A 14,563-nucleotide genomic window follows, 5' to 3' on the forward strand; every position below is an offset into this window, starting at 1 on the left:
TGGCGTGTGAGTGGGAGACGCTGAATGTCCGGTCTGTTAGGTATGACGAGATCCAGGATAGGGCAAAGTCTGTGATGCCAAGGGATGAGAGGGTCTGTAGTAATAGGGAATGGTCCACTGTGTCAAAGGCAGAGGACAGGTCCAGGAGGAGGAGGACAGAGTAGTATCACATGCTCTTGGCGGTTAATAGGTCATTGGTGACCTTAGTTAGGGCAGTTTCAGTGGAGTGGTGTGACCGGAAGCCAGATTGTAAGCGGTCGAAGAGGGAGCAGGAAGAGAGATGGGAGGACAGTTCAAGATGGATGTGTTGTCCCAGTAGTTTTGAGGTATAGGGGAGAAGTGACATAGGGCGATATCTAGATACAGAGGATGGGTCAAGAGAGGGCTTTTTGAGGATAGGTGTGATTGAGGCATGTATAAAGCTTGAGGTGAAAACACCAGTTAGTGATAGGTTGAAGAGATGGGTTAGGGATGGGATGAAGACTGTGGCGAGGTTTGGGATCAAGTGGGATGGGATTGGGTCAAGTGCACATGTGGTGAGATGCGATCTTGAGAGTAGAGTCGATCTTCTGTAATGGTGGAGAAGTTGGTTTTGGAGGTGGAGGGCTGGGCAGTTGGGAGGAAGGGCTCTGGGGGTTGTAGACTAAAACTGTCTCTGATGTTATCAATCTTCTGCTTGAAAAATGAGGCAAAGTCTTCAGCTGAGATAAGTGGGGAGGGAGGAGGTGCTAGGGGACGGAGGAGAGAATTGAAGGTGTTGAATAACTGTTTAGGGTTGTGAGACAGGGAGGATATGAGAGATGAGAAGTACCGTATATACTCGAGTATAAGCCGAGATTTTCAGCCCAAAATTTTGGGCTGAAAGTGCCCCTCTCGGCTTATACTCGAGTCACGGTAGCGGTGGGGTCGGCGGGTGAGGGGGAGAGGGCGCTGAGGCATACTTACCTAGTCCCGGCGATCCTGGCGCTCCCCGCCTGTCCCACGGTCTTCGGTGCTGCAGCTCTTCCCCTCTTCAGCGGTCACGTGGGACTGCTCATTAGAGAAATGAATAGGCGGCTCCACCTCCCATAGGGGTGGAGCCGCCTATTCATTTCTCTAATCAGCGGTGCCGGTGACCGCTGATAGAGGAAGAGGCTGCGGCACCGAAGACTGCGTGACGGGCAGGGGCAGCGTCAGGACCGCCAGGACTAGGTAAGTATTTTATATTCACCTGTCTGCGTTCCAGCCGCCGGGCGTCGCTCCATCTTCCCGGCGTCTCTGCGCTCTGACTGTTCAGGTCAGAAAGCGCTATGACGCATATAGTGTGCGCGCCGCCCTCTGCCTGATCAGTCAGTGCGCAGAGACGCCGGAACGAGACGCCGGGAGCTGCAAGCAAGAGAGGTGAGTATGGCCTTTTTTCTTTTTTTATTGCAGCAGCAGCAGCAATGGCAGAACCTTCTATGGCACAGCTATGGGGCAGTACTGAACGGCACACAGCACTATATGGCAGCTATGAGGCAGTACTGAACGGCACACAGCACTATATGGCAGCTATGGGGCAGTACTGAACGGCACAGCACTATATGGTAGCTATGGGGCAGTACTGAACGGCACACAGCACTATATGGCAGCTATGGGGCAGTACTGAACGGCACACAGCACTATATGGCAGCTATGGGGCAATACTGAACGGCACACAGCACTATATGGCAGCTATGGGGCAGTACTGAACGGCAGCTATGGGGCAGTACTGAACGGCACACAGCACTATATGGCAGCTATGGGGCAGTACTGAACGGCACACAGCACTATATGGCAGCTATGGGGCAGTACTGAACGGCACACAGCACTATATGGCAGCTATGGGGCAGTACTGAACGGCACACAGCACTATATGGCAGCTATGGGGCAGTACTGAACGGCACACAGCACTATATGGCAGCTATGGGGCAGTACTGAACGGCACACAGCACTATATGGCAGCTATGGGGCAGTACTGAACGGCACACAGCACTATATGGCAGCTATGGGGCAGTACTGAACGGCACACAGCACTATATGGCAGCTATGGGGCAGTACTGAACGGCGCAGAGCACTATATGGCAGCTATGGGGCAATACTGAACGGCGCAGAGCACTATATGGCATAGCTATGGGGCAATACTGAACGGCGCAGAGCACTATATGGCATAGCTATGGGGCAATAATGAACGGCGCAGAGCACTATATGGCATAGCTATGGGGCAATAATGAACGGTGCAGAGCACTATATGGCACATCTATGGGGCAATGATGAACGGTGCAGAGCACTATATGGCACAGCTTTATATGGCACATCTATGGGGCAATAATGAACGGTGCAGAGCACTATATGGCAGAGCTTTCTATGGCACATCTATGGGGCAATAACGAACAGTATGGAGCATTATATATAGCACAGCTTTATATGGAGCATCTTATGGGGCAATAATGAACGGTATGGAGCATCTATTTTTATTTTTGAAATTTACCAGTAGCTGCTGCATTTCCTACCCTAGGCTTATACTCGAGTCAATAAGTTTTCCCAGTTTTTTGTGGCAAAATTAGGGGGGTCGGCTTATACTCGGGTCGGCTTATACTCGAGTATATACGGTAGGTTTGTTTCACTATGGCGAATGTGGTCTTGAAAGTAGTGAGGGACTGTTTGAATGCGATGAAGTGCTCTTTGGAGTGAGATCTTTTTCAGCTCAGCAGCCCTGGAAGCTTGCCTCGGTTCTTTGAGCGCCCAACCAAGTAGCGGGAATTGTACACAGGAACATCTGCACAGCATATGGGTTAAGTCCCCCTAAGTTCAGGAGGGGAAACCCCAGAGAAAGAGGTGTAGAATGAAAGAGGTGTAGAATGAAAGGGCTAAAATCCTGTGGGACTTCAATATCTGGATGGATAAGCAGGTGATGGCTAACCAACCAGACACTGTGATAGTAGACAAGGATCAGAAGAGAGCAATGATAATACTGTAGATGTGGCAGTAACAAGTGACAGCAACATCAGAAAGAAAGAATATGAGAAGCTGGAGAAATACCAGGGCCTCAAAGGAGAACTGAAGATGATATGAAAGGTGAAGGCAACAGTGATTCCAGTGGTGATCAGAGCACTTGGAGCAGTGACCCCCTAAGTTGGGAAAATGGCTACAACAGATCCCAGGTGCAACATTTGAACTCTCTGTCCAGAAAAGTGCAATGCTGGGAACAACTTGCACAGAACCCCAAACTCCCAGGCCTCTGGTAGAGGACCCGAGAATGAGAAAGGGAAAATAAAGACCACCCCCATTGGGGGTGAGAAGGAATTTTTTTTATTATATACACATACATACACATATATACAATCTGATTAAAGCAACACCCCATCCCCACACACTGCCTCTAGAAAACTGTCAAAAATGTGCCTCCTTTCATAATCCCTCTCAAAATAATACATTTAATGCTGGGCTCCTCCTGGAGCTCTTACCAGTGCCCACGCTGTCTCTGCTCCTCTGCGGCCCCGGCACAGGTAGCAGTGTTATTACATAATCACACTGCTAGACGTCGGACCCGGGGGAGACAGGTGCTCCTCTGCACTGTTCAAATGTATTCGAATCTAAAAGAGGCGAATACGTTTGAACATGGGAAGAAGGGAGCAGCGTCTCCGGGGCATGGCGCACATGCCCACAGGGAGGGCTCCGAGTGCCGCCTCTGGCACGCATGCCATAGGTTCGCCACGAATGGTTTAGTTTATTTAAAAGCATCATCAAGAATATTTGTGGATACCTTTTTTGAAAAATGATTTTCTTAAAATTGGCAATAATGGTAACACTAAAAATTATTTACCCTGGATAAATTCGGAATGAAAAGTCTCCTATATAAGTAGTCATAAGTGTATAGATGGCAACTGAAAATAACTGAGAAAAGCGTCTCAGAATAAAATACTGAAACAATATTCAGCTTTCACTCTGTGCTGAAAAAAAAAACCATGTAAATACAACCAATTGCAGATTCACCTATCTGCTCGTTAATGAGCTAACTCCATTACCTTGGTTATCATTAAATATGCTTAATGCAGGAGCGGCTTCTAATGCATTCCATACTCTAATTGTGCCATCTGCTGCGGCGGACAGCAAGCGCTGATGAACTGCGCTGTACACCAAGCCCCATATTGCGTCAGTGTGGCCTTCAAACGCTCCTCGCAAAACTGAAGGATCTGGTTAGAGAGGGGGAGAAATATTAACACATCTTAGTACAAACAGCAGTTATTGCAAATAATACAAGTATAACAAAGTTGTGATTCACAGCCAACTAGGAAAAATGTCCCACATATCCAAGCAATGTAAGCAGCAATCAGGTAGCACAAGTACACATTTGTAGGCAATGGTTTTCAGTAGAGCAGAGGTCCCCAACCTTCCTGACCTGACTTTCAGTCACATTCGTCTCCTGCCCCATTCACAGTGACACCCAGTAGCCCCCTATTACTGCTATAACGACAGCCAAAGCTTTTCTAATGAAATCACACCAAGGCAGGGTTCCTATCTTACCTTTATTCAGATCTGCTCTTCTGTGCAGGGCTACACACAAAAGTCACCATCTAGAGATCTAATCTCAATAGAGGTTTGCTATACCTGGTGCTAATACACCAAACTGCAACAGCCGCAAGCCACACATCACGGGCCTGTGAGCCACAGGTTGGGACCCCTGCACTAGAGTGGCACAAACCTTGCAAAGTCATGAAGGCCATTTCATACCACCCGGCACTTTCCGAGATGGGTACTGCAGTAACTGGTGAAGAATGTGCATGCTCATAGAAGATATTAGCTTTTTATGGCCTAGTCAGTGGTAACACTATGAATGGTACCTTTGCAAATGGTGAAGTCCAAAAGACTACCTCATTACCTATACTTTATTTCCTGTGATATTTCAATCCCTCAAACTATTGTTACTGGACAATTTTTGATGGGCACCTAAAATTTATTTTTGACTATGCATTGCTTTATCCATTACTGACATGGTTTACTGCAGGCATGTCAAACTCAGGGTACCCCGAGGGCCACATGAGTAACAAGAGGTTGTTGCGAGGGCCGCACACAGCAGCTAATGTCACACACGTATTTTAACAGCAGTCAATGAAAACAAGATATGAAGTATTAATATGTAACAGCAACATATATTTGCAGTGCGCAACAGCAACTAATATATTTAACAAAAATACAGCAACCCTAACCCTAGTTCTAACCCCAACCTTAGTGGAAAAAAAAAATTCTTTATTTTATTATTGTCCCTATCTATGGGGGTGACAAGGGGGGGGGGGGGGGGTCATTTACTATTTTTTTTATTTTGATCACTGTGATATAATCTCAGTGATCAAAATGCACTTTGGAACGAATCTGCCGACCGGCGGATTCGGCAGGCGCACTGCGCATGCGCCCGCCATTTTGGAAGATGGCGGCGCCCATGGAGAAGACGGACGGACCCCGGGAGGATCGGTAAGTATGATGGGGTGGGAGGGGAGCGCGGGGGGTGGATCGGAGCATGGGGGGTGGATCGGAGTGCAGGGGGGTTGGAGCACGGGGGGAGCGGACAAGAGCACGGGGGGAGCGGAGCACAGGACGGAGGGGAGCGGGGCAGTGTGCAGGACTGATCAGTGGCTTGGGGGGGCGATCAGTGGTGGTGGTGGGGGGGGGGCGGGGCACATCAGTGTTTCCAGCCATGGCCGATGTTATTGCAGCATCGGCCATGGCTGGATTGTAATATTTCACCAGTTATAATAGGTGAAATATTACAAATCGCTCTGATTGGCAGTTTCACTTTCAACAGCCAATCAGAGCGATCGTAGCCACGGGGTGGGGGGTGAAGCTTCACCACCCTTGGGCTGTACTACCACTCCCCCTGTCCCTGCAGATCGGGTGAAATTGGAGTTAACCCTTTCACCCGATCTGCAGGGACGCGATCTTTCCATGACGCCACATAGGCGTCATGGGTCGGATTGGCACCGACTTTCATGACGCCTACGTGGCGTCAAAGGTCGGGAAGGGGTTAATGGTACCATTACATATAGGAGGGCCACTCACTTACTTGGACTTTGCCTGTGCGGCAGTGGGTCCCTTCTTCCTCGGTCAAAGTCACTCTCAGCCTTCCTGACTTAGGACGGTGATCAGCAGCCACGCGAGCCGCAGATGTACAAAACTCACGATCAGCTCTTCCGGGTCGTCATTCATTGGCCCATATCCCTGCATATGACCTGCTTACGTGATCAGCAGCTGACCAAAGTACACACGTCTTGGATTGACACGGAGCTAGTTGGTCAGCTGCTGATCACGTAAGCAGGTCATATGCAGGGATATCGGCCAATGAATGAAGAGCCGGAAGTGCTGATCGTGAAGTTTTGAGCATCTGTGGCCCCCACAAAAGTCTCAAACTTTGTGTTTAGAGACAAAGTTTAAGACTTTTGTGCGGGCCGCAGATATGCCTGTAAAGGGCCGCATGCGGACCGCGGGACGCGTGTTTGACATGCCTGGTTTACTGCATGTTACACAGAAGATTCTGGACAGTGATAGAATTTTCATAATTTCACCTTCATTCTAAAACGGATCTGAAACATCCATTAATGTGAACAAAATGTACACTATTGGGGATAGTATGAAAGCAGAGCTCCAAGCAACTGCACTTATATAGTGTAGCATAGCATATTAAAGAATAACATAGGATCTTGTGTAAGCCTTATAAATACTTGTTTTACTTGATATCGCACTTCTCAATGGTTTGCAATGTTCGATCTTTCTTCCCAATTGATGTTTCTATAATGCAGTCTGCAACTCGTATTACAAGCAAAAGCCTGCCTCCTGCTTGTAATAGTTTTCTCCCTGTCAGTTTTCTTAGGGAATAATGTCATAGTAGTTCACAGGAAGACAGTCTTGCATCATGCACTGGACCTGTAGTCAGACTAGAGATCACATGACAGAGTCCCATAATAAAAAGGGTTCAAAATATATGGACGTAACTAACTAACTTGGAGTGATGTGTGCAAAAATATAAATAAACTGGAGTGCCAAGTTTAGCACTTTGGAAATTTTAGCCTTTTTTTTGTACGAAGTTCCTCCTATTTCACAGGCTCGAAGAATTTAGACAACAATTATGGAAAAAAGCGTTATCTTTATTAATCTGACATAACTTCTTTGCAGTCAATGAGGTTTTCGCATGTACCCATTCAGATGGAGACGTTTATTCTCAGCGAGGTAAGGCAAGCGTAGGACCTGGTATAAGAGAGATGCCGTAAAGAGGCTACCAGGTACACATAAAATTGGCCATTTTTATGCGCTAAAAGCTCTCATTTTTCATATTTCTAGTGCAGTAATGCAGTTCAAATTTCATTTCTCAAGTTTACATGTTTTAGCGCTGCAGTGTGCTGCCTTATTTACTTAACTATATACGAGTTGGCGACTCTAGGTTCAGCACCTGTTCACACTGAGTCTATGTTTGGATGTGCAGGTCAGGTTTTTGAAATGCATGAAGTCTGGAACAGACGGATAACACCACCTACTGAGTTTCCACCCTTGAGATGATTTGCAGACATTTTTGGCTCTGCACACGGGCACTTTTTACAGGGCTCTGGGAGCAGAATCTCTATATTTTTTAGGAGGATTTGGAGAATTCCCACTCAGTTTCTACTCCAAAGTTGCATAAAAAACCATTGTATTCACATAGGATTCGTTGCTGCTTGTTTGTAGGTCTTTCCGCCTTAAAGTTTGATCTTCAGTAGGTGAAAAGCATGCTAAATTTGGTTGAGGTCAGGAGACTGAGCCACTGAATTTCCCATTACTATAAATATATAGAGAAGCCATTGGACATTATCCACCTGGATTGTGAAGAACTGATCTACCAGTTTCTCAACATTTAATTTGCATGTCGCCATTTATTCCTTTCAGAATTCATCCTGCAAACTGATTTCTGCCATCACATCAGTAAATTCCAGTGACGCAGTTCTACTGCCACCCACACATGTCCATGCCAGTGTCTTCACCATGTATGACAGTTTATGTGGTATGCTTTGGATCATAGGTCTTTCCTTTATACCTTCATTTAGTTTCCTTCTAATCCATTTTTCACAAGTTTTCTACCAAATTCTAATCTGTCCTTTCTAGAGTGGTACCAGTGGTTTGCACCCCAAGATAAACTCTCTGGATTTACATGCATGAAGAAACCTCTTCATTCTAGACAATAGCAAGTATATTGTCATCTTCTTGAGAGCTTTCATGAATAGGCTAGATGATTTAAGGATTTTTTTTCTTTCCCGAAGAAAAGATATCCACTTATTTTAGTTGTTTTCGGTGTTCTTACAGGTCTTTTGCTTGATGATGCAGTGCTGAGAATCTGGCAAAAGGTTTTTTGCCATCTAATGTGAGAGCAGCATAATGTAGAGACAGAACTCACTGATTCGAGCGATGTGTCACTTACTGGGCTGCTTGATTATTATTATTTTTTTTTTATTATTATAAAAACCACTTAACAGATGGAGATTATTTCTAGAGGACTAGTGAACCTGTTTCCATTTAGTCCTGCATATTTAAATGCATCTTATAGCCCTGCCCCCAACACTGATTGGCAGCTTTCTGCCTATGCACCAAGTACACAGAAAGCTGCCAATCTATGGTGTAGGTGAGGGTAATACAGAGCTCAGCATTCAGAGAACTGATAGATATACAGCAGTGATTTTATTAAAACTGCAGCAAACAACCCAGTAAATGATATTTCTGGAATCAGGATCTCTGCTCCTACATCAGGCTTGCTCACAGACATGGTAGCAAAAACCTGGTGACAAATTCCCTTTTAAAATGTAGCAAAGTGTTAGTTTGTTCAGTATTTAAATAGCTTCTTTGTCTTGTGTTTTAATCAGCCTAATTATGGCCTTCTACAATGACAACTTTTGGATCTACCAAATTTGGATTTCCAATCAACAGATACCAATTGCTAATTCAAACTGAAATCAGTGCCAGTGCTAAACCATCTATTTCCTCAATCTGCCATGAAATAATGAGGCAGCAGGCTGCATCAGGCCTGTGGCTGAATTTACTAAACAGATCATTAAATTTAATTGTGTAAAACCCATTGAATTAAATCGGTCTACAATTTTGGATTTTAAATCTTAACCTATGGCTTGTAGCCAACAAACAAGCTGTGGAAACAAAACGCATATGGGCTATTACCCTGCAGCAAAGACAGCAATTAGGAACAATTGGACAAATGCTATTAATGTACATCGAGTATGAACTTACCATAAGAATCATATGGATCCACATTAGGATTTGGCGTGTTCCAGCTCTGGATGACACCATCTGTTCCTCCGCTGTAACACTGCTCCCCGTTATTACTCATTACTACACACAGAACTGGGCCTCTGAGAAAGAATTGAATGATTGTATGAATGAACGCTGCAAGTTAGAGACCGCCAACACTCCCAAGTTAGAGACCGCCAACACTCCCAAGTTAGAGACCGCCAACACTCCCAAGTTAGAGACCGCCAACACTCCCAAGTTAGAGACCGCCAACACTCCCAAGTTAGAGACCGCCAACACTCCCAAGTTAGAGACCGCCAACACTCCCAAGTTAGGTTGCTAAATGTAAAAGATTATTGTTTCACTTGTTTAGATCTAAAGCTCATTTCTATAGAAGTGACTAAAGAAAGTACAGTATTAAAGTTTTACCATCAGCTGCTGAGTAGATGCATCAAAAGTGACAACCATTATGGCATCACTTCTGCAAAAATAGTAATGTCCCTAAGTAAGCATGTTTGTTATAACTAATACTCTAAACCCCAAGACCATGAGACTAATGTTGGCCGAATGCGCAGATACCAACAGGTTTAGGCAATAACAATGTGTATGAGGGTACCGGCTGACTGATGGTTGGGAGAGATGTCAATCGCGCATGTTTGAATTACGACTGCCAATCAACCGCATTATTCTCCTGGAGAAAAGTTGCCAGTTGTGGAAGTTGGCGGCTTTTTCACACAGAACACAGGAGTGAATGTCAGAACAAGCACTCCTGTGTATGGCAGAGTCAGCCAGATAACTATTGGTAGGAGCATCGTTCAGCCAACCATCTAATATATATGACCAGATCTAATAAACCCCCCACCATGAAAGTATCTGGGCTGTTTCCTAACCATTACTGAGGAAACAGAACTTCAGTACCCATGCCTTCTAGTCAATTACCTGACCAAGTTAGATATAAAAGAGTTGGTAAAATTAGCTAACTGTACACATTGTCATAAAGTCCCTTAAAACTTGTGATGCCGATAAAATATCCCAGAAAAGACATAGGTGTGACAAGTGAGGTGGAAAAGTTCTATTAAAAAAAAAAGTTAAAAAATAAAATATTTGTATTTTGCCATCAAAATCAGTGAAAGAGTTAACATTTAAATCCTTCCTGACACGTGGCATAATAGTGCATCATATGTTAGGTCTCAGTTTTTGTGGTGTATAGTCAGCATCTCGCTGCCTCTGACAGCACACTGGAGTACCTGTCATTTCATGTGCTCCTCTGCCCTCCCTACAGCCCCCATCCACATTAACATAATTGCTGGGTGCTGATGGGCTGCTATGGCAGCTGAGGGTCTTCTGAAGGAACCCAAGCCTGCCATGACAGTGGTCCTGTGAAACCTGTGGCTGGCCTTGATTGGAGAACATGATTTTTACTGTATACTACAGTGCTGTGGCATTGCAGCAAATAGCATAAATAATCAGATGATCACAGGCTCAAGTCCAGTAAGGAAATGTAAAAAAAAAAATAAAAAATGTAATCACATTTTTCCAATATTGAAATGGTAAGGGGGAAGGGGACAAAAAACACCCACCCTAATTGGTATTGCCATATCTGTAAAAGTCTGGTCTATTATAATATAAAATTAATTAACCATCAAACATTAATCAACATCAAAATGAGAGAAAAAAAAATGAAAATCAGTATTGTATTTTTCCTTTTTTTTGCAAGTAGTCAACATAGGGAATGGATTCCATGGCATCCAAGATCAACAGCAGCAATATAAAGTACGGTACTTGTAGTGATCTGCATCTAAAAACTGTTCCTAATAGAACTTTTATAACTCCTGCAAACTACATATGAAAGACGATTTTCATAATAAAATAAGATAGCAAGAAGGAATTTATGCTGGAAGATAAATGGCTTCTATTAACACTGATACTTTAACTAAATGAATACAAAAGACTCATTAAAGGAACAAAATGACGATAGCAGCAAATGCAAATCACTGCATAAGAGTTATCTAGAACTGCTCACACAAATCCCAGCTATCAATGTTCTCTCTTTAGGATGTCAGGGCTGGGCGACAGCGGCATGAAACCATTAAAAGTCGCATAATATTGGGCAGCATCTTGTGACTTTTCAAAGCATTTGAGCCAGAATTCTGGTGTAACAGCTCAGATGAATTGGGCCCTAAATCTAGAATGGTTTCGGTCACAAAAACCACAGACTGCAACATAATTTTTGACATAAAACGATGGAAAGCCAGTCTTAACAGCACAGATATTTCAGGACCACAAAAAATCCCTATAAAAAAAAACAAAAAACAAAACACGGGCATGTGAACAGCGACAGACTATAATGGGGACATATTCTATGAAAAACAGAGATAGAAGACTAGAAGACATAAGAGGAAAACGGATGTCTAAATGTGACATTACCATACAGTACTAGTCAATTAGGCAGTGGAAAAAAAAAAAAAGGATTGTAACGCTAAGATTTCACATAAGATTGTCCTATTCTGTCCTCCAGATAGACGCGCAAAACTAAAGTTAAAATCTGATTCACTGAATTGATTGAAATGAAAGTAGAAAGATCCCAATGATCATTATGGTCCATCTGGGTACATATATGTGTCCATTTTTAGAACAAAAGTTCTTTATAGTTATAGTTAGCAAGGCCGAAAAAAAGACATTTGTCCATCCAGTTCAGCCATAAATCCCCAGATTTACGTCCTCCTAAAGAACCCAAAAACTGTAACATACAATAGTTACGCTCTAAGAAGACATCCAGACCTCAACTGAGTTCGCCATCACCACCTCCTCAGGCAAGGAATTCCAGATTCTCACTACCCTAACAGTAAAGAATCCTCTTCTATGTTGGTGGAAAAACCTTCTCTCCTCCAGACGCAGAGAATGCCCCTTGTGACCGTCACCTTCCTTGGTATAAACAGATCCTCAGCGAGATATTTGTATTGTCCCCTTATACATGGTTATTAGATCGCCCCTCAGTTGTCTTTTTTCTAGACTAAATAATCCTAATTTTGCTAATCTCTCTGGGTATTGTAGTTCCCCCATTCCCTTTATTAATTTTGTTGCCCTCCTTTGTACTCGCTCTAGTTCCATTATATACTTCCGGAGCACCTATGCCCAAAACTGGACACAGTACTCCATGTGCGGTCTAACCAGGGATTTGTACAGAGGCAGTATAATGCTCTCATCATGTGTATCCACGCCTCTTTTAATGCACCCCATGATCCTGTTTGCCTTGGCAGCCACTGCCTGGCACTGGCTGCTCAGGTAAGTTGATCTTTAACTAGGATCCCCAAGTCCTTCTCCATGTCAGATTTACCCAGTGGTTTCCCGTTTAGTGTATAATGAGGATACTGATTCCTTCTTCCCATGTGTATAACATTACATGCATCATTGTTACCGCATCTGCCACCTTTTGGCCCAAGTTCCCAACTTATCCAGATCCATCTGTAGCAGAATACTATCTACTTTTGTATTGACTGCTTTATGATACACTTGCTATACTGTCCTAAAAAACTGACACCAAAGAAACCAAACAGACCCAATAATGGGATCCTGTGCTGGGGGGGTTGCATCACTTAGGTAACTAAACCATTTCTTACAGAAATTTTGTTGGACTGCTCCTAGAAATGGGACAAACAGAACAAAAAGCACGTGTGAATTAAGGCTTAACCTCCACTGTTAAGTGCTTCAATTATAGACATTACAGAAGCTAACCCAGGATGAAGTGGATATCAATATGTAATACTGCACATTGTGATTTGGCCAGTTATTACCTGTGTGCTCTGAATGTGTATATTGGTTCCACATCAAGAGAGGCGCTCCTAAAAAAAGAAAAAAATTAAATGTTTATGGGACACTCAATTCATGATTGTAGAAATAGCAGACACATGCAGAAGGTAGGCTTAAATCCATGTCCTATGTATTGTGTACACTTCCTTTTAACTCCCCATTCAGATGAGTCCTGGATTGGCACATGGAGAGGTAGAACTTAGTTCGGGACCTTGCATATTAAAAGGTACACCTTGACATGGTTAGATAGCGTTTTTAGATCAAAGAGCGCAAAAGTTTTAAGTACCTTACAAAAAAAAAAAAAAAAAGAGCATGGACCGCACCTTCAAAAATTATACATTGATCTAAAGCTTCATATAGTCTGATCAGAATGTTAAACCAAGAACCTCATGTTCAGTTATACAAATTTTTGCCTGGCGGCTTTAGATAAACACATTTTTTTTTTTTTTCAGCTAAGTACCTTATATTTTTAACATGTACAATACTGGAGTTCATGTATTCATTAGTCGCAGTGTGCTGATGAATCGTGTATGTCTATATATTGTACTCTAGTCAGCACAAGGGAACTAAAGAAAAAAACCTGCAATTTGTTCCTGCAATAACAAAAAAAGAATACAAATTTAAACTTAGCAAATAGAGAGAAATCCTCTAACCAAGATCATATATTATTAGCAAAAGCGTATGTATAAAATAAAACTTCATCAACTAGTTAAAAACCTAAATTAGGACACACAAAAAGATCACATCTTTTTCTGTTGCATGGGACTGTGACTTGTGTGCGACTTATCTGAAATTTTTTTTTAAAAACAAAATCATCTGCACCCGTCATGAAACATGGCAGACTTGTAGTCACGCCACATCTCTGTGTGTTCCCCCTACACAGTGCCTTTGACCATGACAAGTTGTCAAAGATCTTTGTGCAGCTGCTACATCACAGTACAATACAAGCGAATGGGGTCACATGGTGACACCCGAGCCACTCAACTGGATTGATTTTTTTGTAACTCGTTTGTCGCGGTACCCTAGGAGACGTGTTGCGATGCAGTATCTACACATAATGATCTTTAACATTGTAACTTGCGTTGCAGCCAAAGTCGCTGTATACCTTCCACACAAATAGGACAATTTGTCATTGACCGGCATCTACTGAAATTTGCAATATTTAACCCCTTAATGACAGCCAATACGTCTTAACTGAACTGACATATAAGAGACTAGCATCCCCATACAGGTGACAATGCAGTAGCTGTAGGCTGTCCACTATAGCTGACAACTTGCTGCATCAGCCATGATCAGTGTTTGCACCGTCCAACTCTGTTTAACCCCTTAAATGCTTCTGTCAATAGTGACTACATCATTATAAATGGTTAAGAGTGTGGGTGCTTCCTATTTAACCAAATTGGTGCCCTCAGATCTTGATTTTGTGGTCTTGATGCTTGCCATGGCAATTCATGACCAAATAGCGGCCTTAGACTCTGCCGAACAGTAATCTGTTCAG

At 43.4% G+C, this 14,563-nt stretch overlaps 1 protein-coding gene across 3 annotated transcripts in view; it reads right to left on the minus strand.

The window, feature by feature from the left end:
- STRN (striatin) overlaps positions 1-14,563 on the minus strand; it is a 198,359-nt gene that overhangs the window by 19,380 nt on the left and 164,416 nt on the right. For all 3 annotated transcript variants that reach the window (XM_069769151.1, XM_069769149.1, XM_069769150.1), the window contains 3 exons: positions 13,050-13,097; positions 9,256-9,377; positions 4,026-4,193 (listed from right to left, as the gene is read on the minus strand). In XM_069769151.1, the coding sequence (XP_069625252.1) occupies positions 4,026-4,193; positions 9,256-9,377; positions 13,050-13,097 (338 nt within the window). The remainder of the gene's footprint in view (positions 1-4,025; positions 4,194-9,255; positions 9,378-13,049; positions 13,098-14,563) is intronic.

This window comes from Ranitomeya imitator, chromosome 5, assembly GCF_032444005.1.
Source record: "Ranitomeya imitator isolate aRanImi1 chromosome 5, aRanImi1.pri, whole genome shotgun sequence".
Classification (NCBI taxonomy): Eukaryota; Metazoa; Chordata; class Amphibia; order Anura; family Dendrobatidae; genus Ranitomeya; species Ranitomeya imitator.